This window comes from Paramisgurnus dabryanus, chromosome 5 (genome assembly GCF_030506205.2).
Source record: "Paramisgurnus dabryanus chromosome 5, PD_genome_1.1, whole genome shotgun sequence".
NCBI lineage: Eukaryota > Metazoa > Chordata > Actinopteri > Cypriniformes > Cobitidae > Paramisgurnus > Paramisgurnus dabryanus.
In genome coordinates this window covers 22,034,954-22,060,010 of record NC_133341.1, presented here as the reverse complement: position 1 = coordinate 22,060,010, position 25,057 = coordinate 22,034,954, and the positions used below count along the sequence as shown (strand labels likewise).

General features: G+C 39.3%; 1 protein-coding gene across 1 annotated transcript; it reads right to left on the bottom strand.

The window, feature by feature from the left end:
- Positions 1-806: 806 nt before the first annotated feature.
- On the bottom strand, positions 807-13,763 carry htra4 (HtrA serine peptidase 4). Its single transcript, XM_065250303.1, has 9 exons — positions 13,343-13,763; positions 7,925-8,024; positions 7,508-7,712; positions 6,431-6,625; positions 6,314-6,346; positions 2,255-2,369; positions 2,041-2,098; positions 1,738-1,833; positions 807-1,216 (listed from the first exon to the last, which is right to left on the bottom strand). The coding sequence occupies exons 1-9, from the start codon at positions 13,761-13,763 to the stop codon at positions 1,051-1,053; spliced, it is 1,389 nt and encodes a 462-aa protein (XP_065106375.1). The 3' UTR covers positions 807-1,050.
- Positions 13,764-25,057: the final 11,294 nt, after the last annotated feature.

Here is a 25,057-nt window from a genome sequence, read left to right as displayed (position 1 = left end):
GCAGAATTCCTGTGGTTTTTTTATCACAAAACCATTTGAAGCACGAAATGATAAAGCACTCAAATTTTCTGTATTTTATGCTTATCCCTCAGTTATGATGTATCTGACTTATTTGATGGTGAACAGTGGGTCTGGTAAATAAATGGGACAAATTTTTTGCTTTGTAATAATGTTGTCATATTAGTTCAAAAAGACATTCTTTGCTTTGTTGATATCACATGGAGGACTTGATTTTAAAGAGAACATTTCACAAGACTTTTTTGGGATATGAAACAAATCTTTGGTGTCCTCAGAGTATGTATGTGGAGCTCAAAATCCCATATAGATAGTTTATTATAGCATGTTAAATTTGCCACTTTGTAGGTGTGAGTAAAAATGTGGCATTTTTGGGTGTGTCCCTTTAAATGCAAATGAGTTGATCTCTGCACTAAATGGCTGTGCTGTGGTTGGATAGTGCAGATTAAGGGGCGGTATTATTATAATAAGATCCCCTTCTGATATCACAAGGGGAGACAAATTTCAATTACCTATTTTTTCACATGTTTGCAGAGAATAGTTTACCAAAACTAAGTTACTGGGTTGATCTTTTCACATTTTGTATTTTGATAAAAGCACTGGGAACCCAATTATAGCACTTAAACATGAACAAAAGTCAGATTTTCATGATGTGGTGTCCCCTTTTAAAAAAAAGTCAACTTGTATTTGAGTTATAAAGGTTTTGGTGTACAAGTCTTTTATTTGAAAAGCATTGCGGGATTATGAATTTTCTGACATTTACAAACTTAATTTTTCATCTCAATTTATAAAAGTGATGTGACACACTATCAGGAGAATATATAAAACAAAACATCTGCTTATCTTAAAACATGAAAATAAACCAAACCTTAATGTTGCGAGAAATATTCTTTTTGCCTATGTATTATGCATCAAAGCGCATTTAGTGGGCCGTGAGACTTAATAAGAAAATGCCATTTTCAAGTAATGCATATTTGTGGATGTGCATTGTTTAGAAGTACGTAGAATCCGAAGCAATTCCACATAGGAAACTTATCAGTCCACTTCGTCAGGAACCACAGTTAATGTGATTTCTTCATGAGCACGCCGCACAACTAGAGATAGACTTTCAGCCGACTGCACGGCCTGACTCACATCTTCTGTTGAATGCACTGATTGTCCATTAATGCCGGTTATCACATCATGATTTAACAGGCCAGCACTACAAAGGAAATAAAAAATGTCATGTTAAATGTTGTTAATGCACTTCGTTACTGCTTTATACTGTAAAATCATTGTATTAAAAAATTCGTAGTCTGATGTTTGGTTTGTTTGTGAAGTTAAGGTTTCTGTATTTTGTAAAACCCTTTATTATTTAGGAAGAACACAGTAAAAGATGGTTGGTGCAGGTCTGGTTAATAAAGTGATTTGAATGATTACATATAAGATGTCAAACCTCAAATCAAACACGGATTTGGATTAAAACTTAAGTAATGCTTGATGCTTATCCAACAATAACAAGATACCATGCGCATATGTCATGTTCCATAGGATAAATGTGCTACAGGAAAAATATGGCTTTTTCATTGGGCAAATATGTAAAAGCCCCTGCGGTATATCAAAAAGACATAAATCCTGGTGTGATTGAAGGGTATGATGGTATGAGAGTGGCCTCTGGGCATAGATGAGTGAAGAGAGCGGTACTGCTGGGGCCAAGCAGAAGGTGTAAGCAAATCCCATTACCTATAGGCAGCTGTCCCCGGAATAACCTCGTACACATACACCCCAGAGCTCACATCTGGGAAGCTGCTTTCCCTCTCCCTGAGCTCCCTAATCAAACTGATGAAAAAAAACCAAGATGATAATGCCAATAACATATGAACAGATGCTGATCTGCTATATGATCTACTGTATCAAACATCACTGTGTCTTACAAATGAAGTTTTTTGTTATATAAGCAGACAGTTTCAGATCACAAAAGATATTTGTAATAGCTGATACCAGCTAGTATAAATTCGAGAGTCCTACTGGTGAAATGTAACTTACGCAGCTGTAAGTTGAAGCATTCTTACTCCCATATATCTCTTTTTGGTCAGTGTTCTGCCTAAAATCAAAGTATAGGTCAATTTTTTTTAATTGAGATAAAAACAGTTGAAGTATTTGGCAGACGTTTGTATTCGAAGCGACTATACAGTACATTACAAGGCATACATATTTATCAGTATGTAAGGTACTTTTCCTTTTGGAAAAGTTTGCAAACCTTTCACTTGTCTGTCGTAGGAGTCCGCAAGGAACTGGCGAATGCGGTCAGAGGGGATGGCAAACGATATTCCTGCCGTAACCTTCAAAGTATTTATGCCGATGACGTCCCCATCCTTGAAACCGTAAACAGGGAGCACAATATTGAAATGCACTGAAATGAACGAACAGCTACCTTGAGATACAAAAGAAGGTGGTCACTCGGTTTACTGAATTAATTAAACTAATGGGGAATATTGTACATGGCCTAAGTAAAACTAAAGAACCTTTCAGTTTCACAAAGATAAGATTTTTTGGATTATAAAAAATGTATGAAAGAAATGGTACCTTTGACTGAATGGTTATTTGAGGAATCAAAATGGTTCTTCTATGGCATAACTGTGAAGAACCTTTTAAGCACCTTTATTTTAAAAAGTGCACACTGTCAGAATTTTTTTTTTTAAATGTTCCCAAGCGGTCACTGGGGTACTATTGCATCATTACTTATACATATATCCAATGAGTCTTTAGTTTAATCAGATTTATAAAAGACATCAGCTGTATCGTGGGAGGAGCGAGTCACGAAAAAGCAACATGAAAAAAACATTACCCCACTATCTCTGGATAACTTATTTAATAAAGAGTTTTTGTTCTTTTAGATTATATGCACTTGTGCGCAACAAAACAGAAATTTAATGCAATTTTACTTACAGCCTGCAACTGATGACCTAGTTGGGACTGCCCCATTTCAACAAAATCCATTGTTAAACAAACACATGCATAACCTCGCTTCTACCCATGGGCGGAAATCCCGGGGGGGTCGGGGGGGACAGGACCCCCCCTATCTGAGGGTTGTCCCCCCTAAATTATCATTAGAATATGTGTATTGAAAATAATTTAATGATTTATAATACTTAAACTAGTTGTGTAAGAAGTGAAACAATACAAATGCAAACGGAGCAACAACAAAAAAACGTTTTAAATATTTGGATTCCCCCTCCCTTGCCTCACAGTGGTTTGGTCCACTGCCCACGCCCCTTTTACCTCACCACCACACATTCCGGTGGTAGAGAAGTGTACGGAGCCGACGCGTTAATAAGCTATATACAATACAACGTTTCCCATCACTTATCAGTTTATCCTCATATGTTTTAAAACTGGACTATTTTGACATATAAACATGAACATATTTCGTTTTCTGAGAACAGAAGCAGATAAACGATCAAGAAAACATTTTTATGCATTCATGCAGAGGTGAGGCAGAGCTGAAAGTAACAAATTACATTTACTCACCTTGCTGTAACTGAGTTTTTTGTGTACTTTTACTTAAGTATTGTTGGTTACTTCGCTACATGTTAAATCATATCCGTTACTGAGTAAAAATAAATAAAAAAGTAAGGTGATAAAGACGCGCCACGGTCGGATGATTGATTGATGGGCGGGGGAACGCGCAAAAAGAACCATGGAGAGGGACGAGACAGGCGCAGGCTAATGCAGACCCTCAATTCAATTCTTACGAAAGAAACCCCTGGCCATTGACGCAAAGCGATTGTTTCATTCAGGTAGGGTTCATGCTCTTGAGTACGGAGTTTGAGAATTGCCGACCGTGTTTAACCGCTAATTTGCACGATGCATTTTTAATACATGCGCATTATCTTCCGAGGTCTAGCAGCTTCGCGTCAAGTCAAACAACTTGAGAACGTCCTCGAGAATGCGCAGATCATTAGACATTGCAGAGAGAGAGAGAGCGCGAGAGAGATAGATTGAAAGACATCAGGTACACAGGTCTGGGAGCTAATAAACGTGTAAAGGATGTATAGTGTATAGCCATGGCACTCATCTCATTATATGTTCATTTATGTATATAGTTTAATAACAATGTATGTTACCAGCAATACATCAATTACAACCTTCATATAATGATTGTATTTACTAGCTGCTGACCTCATATTATTTTTGCTTCAAAAGTGCATAACTCACCTGTAAAAATCATTAAATAATTCCATAAATGTTTCTTAGTTATAAAAAGCTTTTTATTTTATTAACATTTGTTATTGCACTTTAATTGTAGAGATGTTTACAATTAAAAACATAGTTTGAGATGTATATATCCTTCCTTTGTGAACTATACTAGAAACCTCTCCCCGCTGTAAAAAAGTAACTCTTAAAATTAAAATGACTTTTTACTTGAGTAGATTTTTAGACCAGTAACTTTACTTTTACTTAAGTAAAATATTATTAAAGTAACTTTACTATTACTTAAGTAGAAAATTGTATTACTCTTTTCACCTCTGCATTCATATGTATTAAAATTAAATTTGCGTCCGTTCATAGAGAAAGAGAAACGTTTTCTATCTGTACCCATTTCCTTGCAAGTACAATTTTGCCTGTATTATTGGTGTCCCCTTCAAAAATTGTTCTTGAAAAATTTTATGTTTATTGTCCCCCCCAACATTTAGATGAGATTTTCGCCCCTGCTTCTACCACGGATAAACAAACTATATTCATTGTTTCCATAATGCTGGGTTCATTGGGTAGATTAACAAGCTTAAATTTCCCTCACAAGCAAAAACAAACATCTCTGGTGACAATGATTTCATGTCAGCTCTTGGTTGGTGTGTGCGTGCGCTATTTTGGTTAAATTGTCCATATAAGGACTTCCACTGTACTTCCGGGACAGTTTTCAGTAGATGAAATAAACTTTCTGAAACTTGTAGGAAACTTGTTTGGCCCAGAAATACTCTGTCACACGTCCAACTGCTTGGTTGAACCTTTGCCCATGTTTAGCATGAGGAATCCAACTATTAAACTGTATTAATAAGCCAGAATGCATGAAATACCATTAGACGCCCATTTAAAAAGGTTCTTTAGAGCAATGCCTTAAAACAGGGGTGGGGAACCCTGGTCCTCAGGGGCCACTGCCCTGCAGAGTTTAGTTCCAACCCTAATAAAACACACCTGAAAAATCTAATTCAAGTCTTCAGGATTACTTGGAAATGAAATTCAGGTGTGTTTGGTTTGGGTTGGAACTAAAGTCTGGACTCCAGGACCCAGGGTTCCCCACTCCTACCTTTAAGGTGACATAGAATGATTGAATGGGGTATTTATCCTTGTTCTGTGATGTGACATGTAGACAAAAATTTTTTGGTTTGGGTCTGTAATGCCTTAGAAGCTTCCTAAAAACCTCTCTCAGATAGCTCTATTAGGGTGGGGGATTTTAAACAAGTGGTTTTGCACCTATTTGGCTCCCCCTACTGGCTTAACTTGCAATCTCATTACTGATTGGCTGACTTTGCTGCCACTCAAAAAATGTAGCCAATTATTTTAAAGTGGAGGGGCAGTTAGATGCCTGTGATGTCATAAGCATCCGTTTTTCAGATTGGGCCGTTTTCTGGCTGACATTTCTAAAAAAGGAATTTCTATGAGACTGAGATGTTTAGCATGTTTAGCACTTTTTGTATGTTTGTGAATGCGGGTAGACTACCATTATTCAACAAAGACAAGGTTAAAAGGTTTTTTCATTATCTGTCCCCTTTAAAATAACCATTTTTTGGTTCCGCAAAGAACCATTCATTCATAGGTTTTTCACCACAAAAAAACCTTTTGTGAAACAGAAAGCTTTTTTAGATGTTAAAGGTTCTTTATAGAACCATTCAACAAAAAATGGTTCTTCTAAGGCATCGTGAGTTTTCACATGCAGGTTCACATCTTAATAATGTGCAATACATTTACATATTTTACACCCCTCCCAAAGTCCCATTGTGCACAATAAATTGAAATATTTTTATTGCAAAGCCAGATGCACGGTAGAGCCTAGGGGTGTTTTCAAAGGTTGTGTTTTCTGTCGTAAAATCAATAGAATAATATAAACCACTGCAGGTAATTTGTTCAGGTTATGGCACATATCCAGATGTTAAAACAGTAGAGGCTGGACAATGAGGATCCATGAATACCAACGCTGAATATCGAACAAATAAAAACAAAGGTTATAACCTTGGGGGCTCACATAAATAGAGACACACAACAAGATATCTCGATTGGTTTTGAATGTGTAATGTCGAATAAATACTGTAGTTCTTACCAAATTGACAAGCGGACCCCCTGAGTTTCCGTACTGTAAGAAAACAAATTTTTTAGTGGTATTCATTTAGTGATTACATAACATGTAATGATCATATAGACAATAGTGTGTGTTTACATTAATAATGGCATCTGTCTGGATGTAATCCATATCAGAGTTCTGCAGGCCGAGCTCATGGCCGCCTCTGTGCGTCGTGCTGATGATACCTGTCGTTACTGTGTTTTGAAGGGAAAATGGGCTTCCCACAGCCACCACGAATTCCCCTGGTCTCAGGTCTGACGAACGGCCGAGCAAAAGCACAGGCAGGGGAGTCTGAAATAAAAAGGCTAGATATTATACTTCCTAATATAGCTTCCTTGTCAAGCCAACTTTATAAATATAATGAAACAAATCAGTTGTGAGATTAAAGCCAAGTCTCTGTTCTTGTTCAAGAAAAACAACTTTGTGTCTTCTCTGCTCTGTCACCCCCTAATAAGTTTTCTTGAAATGTTTGAAGCCAGCAGCCAGTCTGGGCCCGAGCCTGCCCCTGCCTGCCTGCTCTCAGTAGGGTGCATTTTTATGGCTTCGGGCTGATGGACCAGGCTTGATTACCAGTGTTCCTAAAGCAAGACGCCTTTCTCTGTCCCAACCTTGACTCTGCGGGTTACTGCTGGGGGCCTGAGCACTGCAAAATAACAGACTGCCATCTGTCAGCACTTTCCCCCCAACTTTCTTCTCCTTTCTGAAACCACAGGATCCCGTACACAGTGTGGTATATTGAATTAAAGTGATTACCAATCATTGAGCTACATGCTGTTGCTATCGTCTGGGTTATGGTGAGTTGTTATTGGTGTTGGCAGTGGATGTATACGCTGCTGATCAAACGCTGTCTGTGCCTTCCTAAGAGTTAGATGGTGCTAAATCAGCGTGAAAGGGCGAGTGGGATGTTTTGTATTAATGTCTGCAGATATTTCAGGGCTGTGCGCATACAGGCCTTGTTTACAAAAGCAAGCTGGCAGTGCCAAATTGACACGTTATCTGCGACGGTCACACACACAGACTTTGTGCTATCAGGACCAATTTTCTGCTGAGTGAAAATGAACCAAGTCTAATCCAGTCGCTGATGATATCCAGAGTCATGAAATTAAAAGCAACCAATGGTAGATGTTAGGACACCAAACTGCAACCATGTTTTGGACATTTTGTCCTACTCACCTCCGAGTCAATCTTAATGAGAGCAATGTCTAATTTTTGATCCACGTCTTTGATTGTGGCATCATAGAGCATCCCATTGTTTTGCTCTACTTTAATGCGCTGTTTATGGGACAGTACGTGAGCATTGGTGACGATCCATCCACTCTCTGATACTATGAATCCTGAACCACTAGATACAGCGACTTCTTGGTTGGAATATGGTAGTCTGAAAGGACACATTGAGAAAATGCAAGTCATACACTGGAAATTGTTTTTGACAGCAACAGTGTTTACATCCTTACATCTGTCTAAGCAACATAACAGGAAGTATCTTTAAACGAGTTATTCACACCTGAAGTGTTCATTTTGAGCTAAGAATACCCCACCAGTCAGTCTCTGTTCAGCATCTACTAAACAGCCACCACCATCTGTCCTTACCTTTTGAACAGTTCAAGATGAACCACAGCAGGGGCAATCTTATCCACCACATCTGCTATGAAGTTAAATTTGTAACGCATGCTGCTTGGATTCCTAGAGCCTGTTGTAGCAAACAGAACAGACGGAAATGACACAAATGGTTAAGTGGCCTACTTTGACTTGTTTGTCTGTTACAAACTTTCTTGGTGACATCAGGTTAATGAACTGTAACAATTTAATGCTACAAATTCCTCTTTTTTCCACAAAAAAAATCACACAATTGCATGCACACTGATGTAGGTCTGACTGTCAGCATCTGTGCTTTTCTGAGCAGGGGCGTTGCACAAGATCTCGGGCCCAATGCATAGGCAGTCCTTTTGGCCCCCCATGCCCCATCCCCATAATATATTCCAGACTTTACAAGGGCCCTCTCTTCCTTTGGGGCCCTGGTAATCAGTACTAGTTTTACCCCCAGTCCGACGCCCCTGTTTCTGAGAGAGAAAAAATGGTTGCTGAACCACAAATGGTAAACAGATATTTTCAGCAGTGGTGGCCGGTGACTTCTTTTTTCGAGGCACTCGATGCGAAGTTCATTACAACATGTATGTAGCCAATCATGTGTGTGGTTTGTAATTTCAAAAAAATGTGTTCTGCACATCAAGTAATCCTCAGTGTTTAAGGGAGTGTCTTGCGTGTATTTTGTGTACGTGAGCGTCTCTTTTATCATAAACGGTTTTGACGCGTGTGCAGCAGGCACTTATTTTGACAAAACATGTGATGCACATGGTTCACATGACGCAACAAACACATATTTTGAAAACACAAGCAACACAGGATACTCCGAACACATATTTTGAATTAGCACCCCTCGGATGAGCAGTCACGAGCCGCCACTGATATTCAATCTGTCTGTCTATCTCAAAACGAGTTCGATGTAAATGTTAAGTAATTTACATATTTTACTACTAAACTCTCTTGGTTATTTGTGCACATTGAGTCTACATTCAGAACTGGATTACAAAACTGAATGTTTTCCATCCCCTATGGGATCTTGATTTTGGCACGGTATAGTTCACAGAACATGCCACATGATTTCCATACTATCATATATCCCAGGGCATATCTGTCAAAACTAAATCAATCTGATTCTTTTGGACAAAAGCGATAGAACATTTGTGTGTATAAGAGCAGGGGGTTTCATGTAAAAACATGCACCTTACTTACAGTAAGTAACAATATGTTAATATGTATATTAAAAAAAAAAAAGATAAATATTTCAGATGAAATTCATATATGTAAAAAACACGTTTTTTAAATAAAAACTACAGTGAACTTAAGAACGGTAAGAAGAAGAATTTAATTTTTAATTTTTCTTACAAGTCCAAAATCTAGAAAAAGTATGACTATACCAGAACTTAAAATTTGTCTTTTTTATAGCTTAAAAGGGATAGGTAACCCCAAAAATGAAAATTCTGTCATCATTTACTCACTCTCATGTTGTTTCAAACCTGTATAAAAGTCTTTGTTCTAATGAACATGAAGGACGATATTTAAGAAATTGTTATCAATCCGTTCATGAGCCCCATTCACTTTTCCTATTTAAGTAAACGAGCTCATGACCGGTTTGGTTACAAACATTCCTTAAAATATCTTCCTTCATGTTCATCAACACAATGAGATGTATACATGTGTTACAACATGAGAGTGAGAAAATGATGACAAAATTTTCATTTTTGGGTGAACTCCTTTAAGATATTCTTGATTTATTAACACTTAGAGGTTCTAGAGAGCCTGAAGATTAAACACTCGTTTTTGTGTTGATTTTCTCATATCAACTGGAATGATTGTCATGGGCGGAAATCCCGGGGGGGTCGGGGGGGACAGGACCCCCCCTATCTGAGGGTTGTCCCCCCTAAATTATCATTAGAATATGTGTATTGAAAATAATTTAATGATTTATAATACTTAAACTAGTTGTGTAAGAAGTGAAACAATACAAATGCAAACGGAGCAACAACAAAAAAACGTTTTAAATATTTGGATTCCCCCTCCCTTGCCTCACAGTGGTTTGGTCCACTGCCCACGCCCCTTTTACCTCACCACCACACATTCCGGTGGTAGAGAAGTGTACGGAGCCGACGCGTTAATAAGCTACACTCTAAAAAACAAACGGTGCTATATAGCACCAAAACAGTTGCTTTGGATCGTAACGATAGAAGAACCATTTTTAGTGCCATATAGCACCGGTGAAGAACCAGTGAAGCACCAGTGAAGCACCAGTGAAGCACCTGTGTAGAACCATATAGTGCTATGTAGAACCATATGTGGTGCTATATGGCCCCTATATGGTTCTACACTGGTGCTTCACTGGTGCTTCACTGGTGCTTCACTGGTGCTTCACTGGTTCTTCACCGGTGCTATATGGCACTAAAATGGTTCTTCTATCGTTACGATCCAAAGCAATTGTTTTGGTGCTATATAGCACCGTTTGTTTTTTTAGAGTGTATATACAATACAACGTTTCCCATCACTTATCAGTTTATCCTCATATGTTTTAAAACTGGACTATTTTGACATATAAACATGAACATATTTCGTTTTCTGAGAACAGAAGCAGATAAACGATCAAGAAAACATTTTTATGCATTCATGCAGAGGTGAGGCAGAGCTGAAAGTAACAAATTACATTTACTCACCTTGCTGTAACTGAGTTTTTTGTGTACTTTTACTTTGAGTAGTTTTTAAAATCTGTACTTTACTTTTACTTAAGTATGTTTAAAGTATTGTTGGTTACTTCGCTACATGTTAAATCATATCCGTTACTGAGTAAAAATAAATAAAAAAGTAAGGTGATAAAGACGCGCCACGGTCGGATGATTGATTGATGGGCGGGGGAACGCGCAAAAAGAACCATGGAGAGGGACGAGACAGGCGCAGGCTAATGCAGACCCTCAATTCAATTCTTACGAAAGAAACCCCTGGCCATTGACGCAAAGCGATTGTTTCATTCAGGTAGGGTTCATGCTCTTGAGTACGGAGTTTGAGAATTGCCGACCGTGTTTAACCGCTAATTTGCACGATGCATTTTTAATACATGCGCATTATCTTCCGAGGTCTAGCAGCTTCGCGTCAAGTCAAACAACTTGAGAACGTCCTCGAGAATGCGCAGATCATTAGACATTGCAGAGAGAGAGAGAGCGCGAGAGAGATAGATTGAAAGACATCAGGTACACAGGTCTGGGAGCTAATAAACGTGTAAAGGATGTATAGTGTATAGCCATGGCACTCATCTCATTATATGTTCATTTATGTATATAGTTTAATAACAATGTATGTTACCAGCAATACATCAATTACAACCTTCATATAATGATTGTATTTACTAGCTGCTGACCTCATATTATTTTTGCTTCAAAAGTGCATAACTCACCTGTAAAAATCATTAAATAATTCCATAAATGTTTCTTAGTTATAAAAAGCTTTTTATTTTATTAACATTTGTTATTGCACTTTAATTGTAGAGATGTTTACAATTAAAAACATAGTTTGAGATGTATATATCCTTCCTTTGTGAACTATACTAGAAACCTCTCCCCGCTGTAAAAAAGTAACTCTTAAAATTAAAATGACTTTTTACTTGAGTAGATTTTTAGACCAGTAACTTTACTTTTACTTAAGTAAAATATTATTAAAGTAACTTTACTTTTACTTAAGTAACATATTATTAAAGTAACTTTACTATTACTTAAGTAGAAAATTGTATTACTCTTTTCACCTCTGCATTCATATGTATTAAAATTAAATTTGCGTCCGTTCATAGAGAAAGAGAAACGTTTTCTATCTGTACCCATTTCCTTGCAAGTACAATTTTGCCTGTATTATTGGTGTCCCCTTCAAAAATTGTTCTTGAAAAATTTTATGTTTATTGTCCCCCCCAACATTTAGATGAGATTTTCGCCCCTGATTGTGGTGTTGATGTGATTGTGGGACTGTGCAGAACACACTGTGCAGAACACCACCAGCAATTATAGAAAACAATAAAAGTAGTCTCTTACTGCAGGGCTATTTGCACAATAATCTGCCATATGGGGACAATTTGATACACACATACACTGTTTACACATACACAAACAACATCATCTGCTTATCTGATATCTACAATGACAGCAATGAAGATAAATTCTTTATCACACAGACATCACTTACAAATTTCAATGATAACTTCTATACTTCTTATAATACAGAATGCAACACGTTTTGTAGCTGTACAAACACAGCCCCATATTCCACACTCTTATAGTTGCTCATTACTTGGCTTGTTACAACAAATGCTATATAGACATAGTTGACATGAGCCAAGCACTGTCCCAGCAATATGTAATTTTGCACTGATGTATGTTGAAATGTATGGTATCAAAATACTCTTGACGAGGTTTGTGGCTGGAGCCATAAATCCATTATCATATAAATGCCTCTTACTTTTTTTATGAGGGGCTTTGCTTGAATTTAATATGAAGTTGTAGAGTTAAGCTGTACTTAGTAATCATCAATAGGCTTATATGTACAGATCTGAATACACAGTATGCTAATTTGTTGAATACAAAAAATAAATACATAAACATGTAGTTACTGTTTTCATATAGTTTGGAATGCACCTACAATATGATATCCGTCAGTTTATATTTATTCATATTTACTGAAAATAAAAACACTGATTGATACATTAAATCCTATCTTATTTTTAACACCAAGTCTGTAAAGAATAATATAACATTAATATTTACAGTACAACACCTCATTATGGTAATGTAAAATAACATTTTGTCACACAACTGAATAAGATAACATATGTAGGCTCAATATTTTCTCCATATCCTTTGATGTTGTTTGGGATGTATAGGTTTCGTTATAATAAAAGTGACACTCGATTACTATTTGTTTAATACCATGCACTCTCAGAAAAAAGGTACAAAAGTTGTCACATACCTTTTAAAAAGTTCCTAATATGTATCATTTTGGTACAGGTATGTACCTTTAAGGTACAAATGTGTAGTTTTTTTTTTAAAAGGTGACAGCTTAGGCTCTTGTACATTTTTTTCTGAGAGTGGTTAAACTAAATTGTAGTAAAACCATGATTAATTTGTGGTGACTATAGTTTCACTACTAATAAAAAATATTGTTACTTAAAGTGTGGTTAATTTTGTAACGGTACTTTATAATTATAAAGTTTTATTAGTCTAATATGTTCTTGTTACAATTTGTTGTACAGTATTTTGGCATTTTGGTACAACACAAAAGGTGTTTTATAAATAAACTACTGCTGTATATTTTCTTTATATGTGTCTCTGCAAATAGTCTACATATTTCTGGAGTAAAATTAAAAAAACGTAAATGACTTTTTTACTCTGTTTAGTATAAACCAGCAGTTGTTTTTCTCACCGGTTTCGCATGGCCCTCTCTGGATGAAGATGGCAGCCGGTGTGCCACTCTTTTCAGCGCGTCTGTTCTCCGCCTTCAGTCGACAGATACTGGGATACGTCCTTCCGTCACTCCCGCACACCGGCTCGTGCGAGTCGCAAACGCAGGTGCCGCGCTCAAAGGCGCGCGTTCCCGTTGGATTCTCACAGGTCATTCCCTGACCGCACGCTGCGTGGACACGCTTCCCGCAAAACTCCCCCTCTCCCGCCGCACAAACCATGCAGCATCCACAGCTGTCCTTTACCACGCCAAAATAACACGACTCTAGATCTGACGGACACCGGGATAAGTCACACACATCTGGACATATCGTCTGTCTCTTCCGTAGGTTACGCGCTTGCACGGCACAGGCCATGAGAACATAGGTTAACAGTCTCAACATGGTGTTAGTAAAACGTCAACAAAAGTTTTAAATAGCTTATGATTAAACATCAGATGTACTTTGTCAAATGCACAACGAATATCAGTTTAACAGCTATACGTTTTGAAAAGATCAACAGAGGTTCTCTTCTCTGTCAACTCCACTGTGTTCTGACTCTGAGTTTAAACACGCGATTCATGACATATTGCTTGAATGCCATTTAGTAATTGCTGTAAGTAATCCTCTATATGTTCAAGGGATAGCATGCATGATCTTCTGGAATGGTACTTGGGAGAAGAATTTAGGGAGGAGTTAAAATATACCTCATCTGTGCCTGATACAGTAGATTACTCTAATATTATCATTACAATAATCTGCAAACATCAGTAAATAAGTACAATTTTATAACAATGCTATACTTGATTGTCTCCTCTTAAGGGGCCAAAAGGCTTCAACTTAAGTTCATTTTCTTTTCAGTAAACCTTTTGCTCACCTTGCTGATGCAGCCATCGAAACAACCAGTTTGCAAATGAGAGGAAAAGCTTGAATTTCAGAGCAGCAACATCATCTCGCTTTTGATCTTGCGTGCACGTCAGCATTTCACTTGCCTTTCCTTTGCTCTGCCATCTGATGTTGTGTGAATTGTATATTTTAAAAGAGTGATGAACATAAACATTGACAGTAACAAGAGACAACCCATCATTAACCTTAAAAACAGAAAGGTTAGTTAAAGGCAGGATGCATGATTTTTGAAAAACACTTTGGAAAAGGGAGTCGGGCGAAATACCAACTTGTAGCCAATCAGCAGTAAGTGTTTATCAAAAGAATTCCAGATTCTATTGGGGTAGGGTCGTGTTTGTTTAGGTGATTTCAAATGTTAACATTGTCTTTTAGAGATCATGCACCCGCCTTTAATAATGAATAGACTTAAAACAAAGTTTGGACAAGAAAAGTCTTCTAAATTGTGTCATATTGTGCATTTCTAATGGAGAAAGACTGCACAACATTATATTGAGCAGATGACCTTTTACATGACACAGCAAAAATGCTTGTCTCTCAAAATGCCAACTAGATGCTGTTTATATTGTGCATGTCTAAGTTTTCACAGACATTAAAATGTAAGACACAGCACTACATTTTATATAATGAAGTAAGTAAGTTCGGGAGGAGCATGGTCATGTGTCATCATTCAACTATGCAAAGAGGTGCCTATAAATAGCAGTCCCTCACCTCTGTCCCGTGACAGATTTTTTGCAGCATCCCTCCTCCACCCCATCACCTCACTCTCATCTAGATTCATTTATCACAGTTAAAGAGAGGGGAGTACTCTGGGTTCGGGCTAAAATTCCGAGCTCTGAGCCCTCACCTCGGACAGCACGCCAAATATGCTTTATCTCATTCCCTATTGATTACATGTTAATGCGAACTCGTGAATTTATATATATATATATATATATATATATATATATATACATATACACACACACACATAATGATTACATTATAGGCTGTAAAAGGAATAGTTTAAGACCACTTTTATGTTATATTGCCCTTTGGTCAATCATACTGCTGTGTGTACTGCAAAATAGACTGAAAGTGCAAAGTTAAACAGTGTATTGTATAATGTACATGCTAGCTGCCATTAGAGATGTCATACATAAAATACGGACCACATACCATATTTTTCTGCTTTAAAAAGTATTATACTGTAGCTTTTCCTTTTAACTCTGAGTTATGTGTGAATTGCTTTCAATATGTCAATAATATTGATGGGCGACTGACATGTTAATCAAAAGTCTGACAGGCAGTCATTTTGTTCATTTTCCAACCTATTTCATTCTGTCTTTGTGCGAGTCTATTGCATTTCAATCGGAAGAATACTCATAATTCACAAGCCTGTTACAGAGACTGTGAATAAGCCCTGGGTCAATTTGATAAGTAGACGTGACTCAGTTTAAAAGTTACAAAATCATTGAAGAAGTTTTTCTGCTTCACATTTTTATGGCTTTGATGTGATTTTCTTAAAACAATTAAAGTGCCTCGATCTACTGTGACCTGACTGTTGCCTTTCTGTGAATATCTATACTTTGATCATTAGCAAAAAACACCGTTCTGTTTTTAATTTAAGTTACAGTTTCACTTTGTTTATAATTGGTATTTTGGTGTGGTATGACTATCAATTACCATTGCCTTTCTAAATAGGAGTATAGTTTATAAGTATATTACTGTATATTAATTTCATAACTGTATATCAACAATTGTCCCATTTACATTTACTTTTATTCCCTAACATCCATATGTAAATTAAACTACTAAAATAGTTTCCTGAGCAATTAAAGAACCACATCTTAGGAATAAAACTTTCCTTTGGGGAAAAACAGATGTTGGCCGTGTCATCATGACACTTCTCCAGTGTAGCTCTTTGTGTTGTCTTTGCACCAACAGGGGGCAGTGGTGATCTATACTCTATTTATGACAAAGTATAGTGGTGAGATCAGATCTGAATTAACCTACAGTATGTTAATCACATAGACGTGGGCTCTGCTGCTGAGTTTATCTTATCCCACCACCTTTAATCAACACCTTGTTTTAGTGGCGCTCACAGGACCAACTAGACACCTTTTAAGTGTCAGCATGCATTACAGGCTACAATGAAACCATTGTGACAAGGCATCGTTGCACTACTGTTCCAGTAAGGTAGGCATTACATTTCCGCTTTCAAATGGCACTTCGGAGTGAAAACAATGAGTGAATTCCAAATGATGTTTTTTCGCCCTTGAAAGGCACTTCAGGAAGGGCACGTCACATAAAACAGTTTATCAAAATAAAGAGAAAATGACATTGTATGTCATTGCTCAATTCGCCAAGTGTATTTTAATCAGAGACACAATTGCGCAATTTCCTCTAGAGTTAATACATCAAGAGTTTTTATCTTTGTAGGTAACAGGCCATAGGGATGATCACTTTCGATTGGAATTCGCCCAATCATGACAAATTTCAAATGATGGTCACTTCACTCCCCCCATGACTCTTTGCACAGGCATAGTCAAGAATAGACATGGCCCGATAAAATTAAAGGTCATTATATATGCATGACAACAAATAAATACTTTTTAACTGCATGAGCAGAAATCATCCTTTGTCAAAATGTTTCAAAAACGATTATTTACGTATCAAAAATGTATTAAAAACAAATTGCTTATTAAGTTACAAAAAAAAAATCAGTGTTAGGGATTGTCAAATGTATTTAGTAACAGGTGTGATTCTCAAATTGCCCCATTCATGCAACGGCTTTCAGAAAGAGCTTAATTACTGCTGTAAGAATGAGTTACCAATTCACTTGCCTATCGTCCCAGAGCTCCCCCCAGGCAGGGGAAGGATCCCACTGTGCAAAGTGACGTTGAAACAACGTCTTTTTCATGTCTTTTTTGCACATGCAATTTTGATCTCCTGAAGGTGCAGACTGTGACGCAAGACAACATCTTTTTTTCCAACATCCAGTATTGATGTTCACTTGACCTCTGTATAGAGGCTTGTAGGGTTCTTTTCTACATCAAATTTAAAATAATTTTAGACATTTGGAAGTTTTTATACTGCATCTAGGCTCTGTGCATAACTTTAGTCCCATTTCAGAAGGTGGCATTGTTTAAGTTCTTTTTCCAATAGCTTCCTTTGTCACAGCAGCAGATGGAATGCTTTATTTTGTAACACACAGTGTTCTATTTGCCTTGATATACAACATTTAACACAATCGGAGATGATATAGACACAAACTGCAGTCCAGAGACATTTAAAATGAACCAGTTAGAGGAAAAACAGGAAAATATCAAAATAAATAAATATTCATACAAAGTCCAATGGAAGAGAGCGCACCAGGGAAGAATATAAGGTCAAGGTGCTCTATGGTCTGGGTTAATCTTAGTCCATGAAACAAAACCTAGAAAGATCATGGCACTCTTTTAAAGTAAAAAAGACTTTTTTTTTTAAAGTTAGCTAGTCAAACATTCAAATATTGAACTGCATGTTGACATCCTAGTGAGGTCATGGTTAGACGTCCAAATATCGGACCTAGTTTGCACGTCAATGTAGATGTCCAGAGTTGGTCCGCCGAACGCAATATAGACATGATCTGCATGTCCATAAAATGTCTATTTTTTGTGGGATGACAAGAATTGTGTAAGGACAAAGAATGTACCTTTAGAAATTTCGACTTAATGCGACAGTGTGCAATCAGACCAATCGCCATATGACATCAGATGACTGCAATGCCTTTATGTTACATGCCGATCAGTCTGGGCAACCGAAGTCAAACATGGTTAATGTAAAGTTTTAAAACAATTGACTATTTTGCGACATCATCTGTCACAACTGATTAAATGACATCGAATATGAATGATTATACGTTTCATATTTCAAAATCAAATGATACACAGAGCATATATTCATCTTTGTGAGTTACTGGAGCCCACATAAAAAACACAAACCTCTGATATTATCCTAAACTCATTGCCAGAGTTTGATGACACTGAATCAAATAAGTGATGTTTCACTGAATTAATCAATGCAACTATATTAACTATTATATATAAACTTTAAAAATGATATTGTATTAATAAATTCAAGTACATACTATAGCAGAGAATACTTTGCGTTAGTTTGTCTTACTACACATTTAAATATGTCTTTTGACATTACAAAAACAGTGCATATTGTGTGGGCATGTTGGCGAATTGGCACCCAGAAACACATTCTGTTTGTCCTAGAGAAACATTTCTGTAGTAACCATGAAAAAATTGTGTTCTTTACAAAATGTTCTTTACCATATAATTTTGTTTGTCGTAAAGAGGTTCTGTAATGTACAACAAAGAAATCTTTCAAGGTCATTTAGATTTATATTTTTTATTACAGTGGGACTTTGAAGGGATTATTGACAATGGCACTTTCATTGTGTGTTACCTATCTTTTTCTTAGATGTACAAAAATATCGCTCGATAACCCTTGGATGCTTTTGAAAGGACAAGGGTGTCCCACTTTCCCTGTGCAATATCAATGGAATCTAAGAATATAATGCCAGCATTTATAACTGAAGGAAAGTCAGTTTAAATCCCAAACAGTGTCTTCCTCAGTGATTTAACAAATGACTTTTAGCACCATCGATATCAAAGATGACATTCACTTTTACTGAGAGTAATTAAAGCACTAGAAAGTGCAATCTTTCTTTTTATGCTCCGAAAAGAAGTGCAGCTAATTGCTGTGTATTTTCTTGGCTGCATGATGAATATGAATGAGGGTGTAAATAGGACTCAAACCTAAGGGTACAAGTTGTATCAAACACACTACGAACCATCTGCAGTAGGAACACAAATCTGCTATGACAGTATGTGTTTTTCAGATTTGAGGATTTGGTTGGCAGTGACTTTGAGTGGATGCGTGATGGATTTGAAAGATATTTCTGTTAAAATAGACATTTTTAATAGAGGGTGTTCCCATATCCCAACTGTGCCCTGACCAGACACAGCACGATAAGACTCCAATAAAACAATTTGTTCACAGCAGACGCGACAAAATGTGACAAAATCAAAAACACCAATCAGAAGAAAATGTGTAAATGCATAAACAATTTAATGAACTAAACAAATGGCCATTATTAAAAATACATACAGTGACTGATACACAAAATTGGTTTGTGTTTTAAGAGTTCATCATTTGAACAATTTGTTTCTTTTCATTTATTTTCAAGATCTGAGGTAAATTATCCATTGTCACTTAATTTAGTCATTATGCGCAGAACTTACATCATTATGTACTGTAATTGGATCTTTGGCAGAAATATCTCTATCTCTTTGTTGATCAAGAGAAACGCTGACCTGAGAAATAGTTTCCCCCAATTAATATTTCCGCTATTATCCATTAGGTGGCGATCTTACCGAACTTAAACACTAACGCATTCACGCAACACTTAAAACTCAGTGGCTGTTTCTCAATATGCTTTCTTCAGCGATCTTGCGTCCTTGTGTCCTCGCTCTACGTCATCATTAACAGTCGAAGTTCAATTCCAATTCTCAAGAACGCAAGTACAGAGGACGCATGAAAATACCCGGATGAGTTCTTGATATCGAGGATGCATCGAGTGCAGACTTTCGCGCTGAAATCTGAGGAGGTCACGTGACCAGCAGGAAGATCGCACACATCTCAATTCTGCGTTCTGTGTTCTCGCGACCTTCTGAGTTCGTTCTTCCAAGGTTGCATGGCAAGACCAGTCTCCACGAGAACGCAAGTCCGTTCTTTGCGTTCTTGGAATTGAGAAACAACCAGTGTAAGTTCTAAATCTGCTCTGTCTAATAAAAGTCCTTCACAAAAAAGAGAACAAATGAAGGTAGGATGAAACTTAAAAAAAAAATGCACTGGTAACCCACTGCTTCTTGGGGTGTTTTGCTTTAATAAACAAATAAAGCCAGTTATTACACTGAAAAAAATTATTCATTCAATTTACTCAATTTTTTTAAGGTAAGTGGTTGCAATTAATTTATTTAAGCTACATTTAAACAAAAAAATTAGAAAAACTAAACAAAAAACTTTTGTTTAAATGTAGCTTAAATAAATTGATTGCAACCACTTACCTTTAAAAAATTGAGTAAATTGAATGAATCATTTTTTTCAGTGTACCAAGCCCCTAATGTGACATTGGAGTAAAAAATCGCTTAGGTTACTCACGTAACCCCGGTTCCCTGAAATAACGGGAACGAAGCATTGCGTCAGTTAGCTGACGCTATGGGGGGGAAACTCCTGTTTACTCCGTGACTGAAGCCTATTGGTTAACGTCTGTACAAAGTACAGACCAATGACGTTTGAACCCGCGCGCGGGAGGAACGCGTCCCTATATAAGCGCGGTTCAATCGTCAGCAGCTCATTATTATTCGACTGAAGCGCGCAGCCGAATAACACTCGCTGCGTAGACGTTTGTAGCACGGCAAGAGACGCAATGCTTCGTTCCCGTTATTTCAGGGAACCGGGGTTACGTGAGTAACCTAAGCGTTCCCTTTCAATACGGTTCACTTCGCATTGCGTCAGTTAGCTGACGCTATGGGGGAACGTAATCCCATCACGCCGTGCATACACAACGTACTGAAGTGCCTTACCGGAGAGACACTGCGTGTGGCCCTATACCCGGCATATTCACAGCTTTAAAAGCAAATGTGTAAGCACCATATAAATTGTTGACGCGCACACGGTGGGGTTTTAAACGCACCGGGGGCACATAACATAGCACAAGACGGCGAGGTACGCGCCGCGGCTGTGCGAGATAAGTAAATTCAGAGTCACGTTGGTGAGCTCGCTGAGCGCACCGTGGTGTACACATAAAACGCATGAGCGTGCATGATTGAGCCGAGAGAACCTGCGCTCGTAGGGCAGGGACGTCTAAGCTGTACAATCTGACAACGTAGACGGCGAAGACCAGCCGGCCGCGTAGCAGATATTAAATATAGATATAGATACCCCTGTAGACCAAGTTCATGAAGAAGCCAAACTCGCACAGAGTGGGCTCTATATAGGACATAGCTCATAGGGGGGCGTGAGCCAGTGCGATGGTTTCAACGATCCATCTAAATAACCACTGTTAGCAACAGACATACGTAGTGAGTGATCTGCGAAGCTCACGAACGGCCGATCTGACTATAATATGCGGCAGAACGGTTCGTAGCGTGGGATTATACAGATACCACAATAGTGTGAACCCCGGTGCACCCTCGAGCGCATCGGGATGCATATAGGTAGTATTATAGTGCACAGATCGGTGAGCTTTCCAAGCGCGCCGTAAATGTGTATTGACTATAAATTGCACGGGCACAGGTGAACACTTGAATACATCGTGAATGCATATAGATGAATCAGAGTGTTATAATGCACAGGCCGGCAAGATTCTCGAGCGCGCCGTCATGTGTTCTGATAATAAATTGTGCGCACACGGGTGAACTCTTCAGTGCACCGTGAATGCGTATAGATAAATCAGTGCACACAACGCGCCGTGAATGTGTACAGATATGATTGATGAACGTAACGGTGGGCACCCAACGCACCGTGAACGTACACAGATGAACAACAATGTATGTGTCACAAAGCATAACACAGCTGTGTATACAGGTGAGCTTTCCCAAGCGCATCTTATTGTATACCAAAATGTTATAGCGTGTACATGTGAGCTTCTCTAAGCGCACGGTGGACGCATATAATTAAAACCCATATCGTGCATACAGGTGAGCTAATGGGCGCACCTTTAATGCAACAAACCTCAGTAGTGCGCGAAGCAGGGATGTCGAAGCTGTAAACTGACAACGTGGACGGCGGGGACCAGCCGGCCGTGTCACAATTGTCAAATGAGAAACCTCTAAGACCATGCCCATGCTCTAAGACAAGTGAGCATAATTGTCACGGGAGGTGATAACGTCAACGATCCATAAATAGCCTGTATTGACAGGTGCTCTAGTGAGTGATCTGTGACGCAGATAAACAGCTGATCGTCTGATGTACGACAGACGTATGTGTCATACAGGACCTTGGACAGTTCCAGAGCGCTGTGCCTCGGGCACCGTCCGCATCTGAGAAATGACAGGCTTATGAATAAAGTGAATGGCCAGCCGTAAAAGCATGGTTCGCTGTTACCGCCGCCGTCCGCATCTGAGAGATGACAGGCTTGTGAATTAAATGAATGGTCGGTCGTAAAAGCGTGGTTCGCTGTTATCACGGCCACATAGATATAGGTAGGGGAGAGAGCCGCCGTGCCTCTGTAGTGAGGAGAAAAGTGTTCCCCCGGCGATTCGCGGGGGGTTTTGACTTTCAAATGTCACTAGACAGAATGGATCAGACTTTGCATAAGGACGCCTCGTGAAAGGGGTCCTAGCAGCTTGTGTCAATGTGTCATAAGGCACGTAATGTAGGTCGTGTCCCACGGATGCCATCTCCGCACGCCCATCGTAATGGGTTAATATTGGTAGTTTAAGCATGAGATGCGTATCACTCTGATTGAACATAGCTTATAAAGCGATGCAATGAGTTTATAAAGGAGATGACTCGTCAGCTTGTTCAGGGGGCGAGATCTCAGTCTGGTTCGGTAAATAATGAAACCACCGTAGATTGCCCGACCGCATTATCACAATAACACGGTCGAGAGTGCTGCAGTGCTAAATCATCCTCATAATGTACCGTATTCACAGTACAAGGTGATTTATATGAGACAAACGGCGTTCCACGCGCCGAAGGCTGATTGCCGTCGTAAAGCGTGTTCAACCCACAGCAAATGCTGGGCTAGCTCGTAATGACAGCACTTCATGCAGCCGTGTGTAACTTAAGCAAGCTTCCCGGCCGTCAGCTCGGGGCGGGACGGGACCTTTGCTTAGTCAAACTGAAGTGGACTTATGAACAGAATGCCACGATATTCAGCTTTCTGAGGCTCGTTAGAGGGGTACGTGTGCCCGTCTTAAACGAGATGCCGCGCGCGTCTGACTGTGCGCGCGCTTTAAGCTTTGAAACTTATTGTGGCGGGTAGCAAGCTCACTTGAGGTTGATATTACCCTTAATATCTCCGAGTATTGGAGCGGAGGTGTGAGCGTCTTCGGATCCGCTAATATAAATCAGCTATATGGCCGAAAAACGTCATAAACCGCTTGGCTGTAAGCCTTTGAGTGGCCGTCCGGAGAGGGCGCGATTCAAACGCTTGGAGCCATGCAAAAGTCTGAGGCTGTCCTTCCTCTAGGAAGAGAGAATAACAGCCGTAAGACCGTGCTCGTTTGCGCCATCAGCATCGTAGCGGAGAAACTGAGGTGGGCTGCGAGCGAATTTGGCAGAAAGGTGTTAGAGACACCGTACAGTCGTGGGGTGTCAATACACAGTATATGGCCAAACCGGGGTCTTTTCGGCTAGCGTCGATAGAATTATGGACAGCGGACCGTGTGTGCGTATTACTGATTGCTTGTCAGTAAGGCGATAAAGTGTTTAGAGACACCGTACAACCGTGGGTGTCAATACACAGTATAGTAAGCACGGAAATTACTCTTTTTAGAGGAATTAAATACCGTTCGCCACTATAGTGAGGTCGCATAGCCGACAGTATTACACAGTATGTTTGGATAAACAGCACACAGAAAACATTACAGGGCAGTCCAGCCGAGGCGCGACATAACCCCTTTTCTCCCAGACAGTTTCGTTCTCTGTTGATGCAGCTGTGCTGCGGAGACCAGAGCTCAGCCGTTCAGGTGCACAAGCCTCAGTAGTGACGGTGACCGAACGGCTCACGGAGCAGAGCAGTATGTCTAGGTGGTTTAATGTCAGACTGAACCCATCGCAGAGAGGAAGTCTGCCGTGAGGCCCGCGGTTTTGCCGTTTATTAAAAGGGCAGAAAAACCGGGTATATATATAAGAATGTACCAATATTCAGCGCACTGATATAGGACGGGACTGAATAAAAGGGAGGTATTCGGGCCTCAGTATATTATAAACAAATTCGTTCTGCCTCTGATTCCGTCTAAACCAGAGAGAAATTACCAGGCAGACGAAAAATGAGCTATCTGAAGTGAGATCGGCTCAGGCCAGTAAAGCTCTATAATAAGTGTTTTAGCGCTCCAATAGAGGCGTGTCCGCCTTATCGAGCAGACGAATGAGATCGTGCCGCTCCAGGAGGGGAGGGGCATGAAGCTCTCTTATAATGAGTGTTCTTGGTGCTCCAATAGCGGCGAATCGGCCCTATCGAGCAGACGAATGAGATCGCGCCGCTCCAGAGGGGAGGGGCATGAAGCTCTGTAATCGTTGAACACTGGACAGCTGCATTTAGAGGCAGCGAGCCGTAATACCGCGTGCTAGCTAAGCCGTTAAGAGACCTCACCACTGTGGGGAAAGGAGCGAGGGACTCCGCGAGCGTGGAGCACGAGTGGCTGTGCTATGACAGAGACAGGGGCAGACCGCCCGTGTTTGCTTGTCGTATGCATCTATCCAGGTCTACGGTTCCCCGCTTGTTCATCTCAACAAGAGAGGAACGGCAGAGGGGAGCAGCAACACAGACAGAACAGCCATGCGTCGTGACGGTATCACCCGATGCACTCGGGGGATTAATATATGTGCCAGAGATCTCGCCACTGAATTTGAGAGGAGCGAAGGGACTCTGTAAGCATGAACGGTTGCGGTGTGACAGAACACAGGGGGGGTTAGTCCGTGTGTGCTTGTCTATGCATCCATCTAGTCTCATGGCTCGCCGTGTGTTCATCCCGGCGAGAGAGGAACAGCAGGGGGAGCACGAAACATGGATAAGACAACCAAAGCATAAG

Coding starts and splice junctions, on each gene's coding strand:
- htra4 (XM_065250303.1), bottom strand. CDS start 13,763: ATGTTGAGACTGTTAACCTATGTTCTCATGGCCTGTGCCGTGCAAGCG. Junction 8,025..13,342: donor GAGAGGGCCATGCGAAACCG/GTGAGAAAAACA, acceptor TTGCTACAACAG/GCTCTAGGAATCCAAGCAGC. Junction 1,834..2,040: donor ATGCTTCAACTTACAGCTGC/GTAAGTTACATT, acceptor TTTTTTCATCAG/TTTGATTAGGGAGCTCAGGG.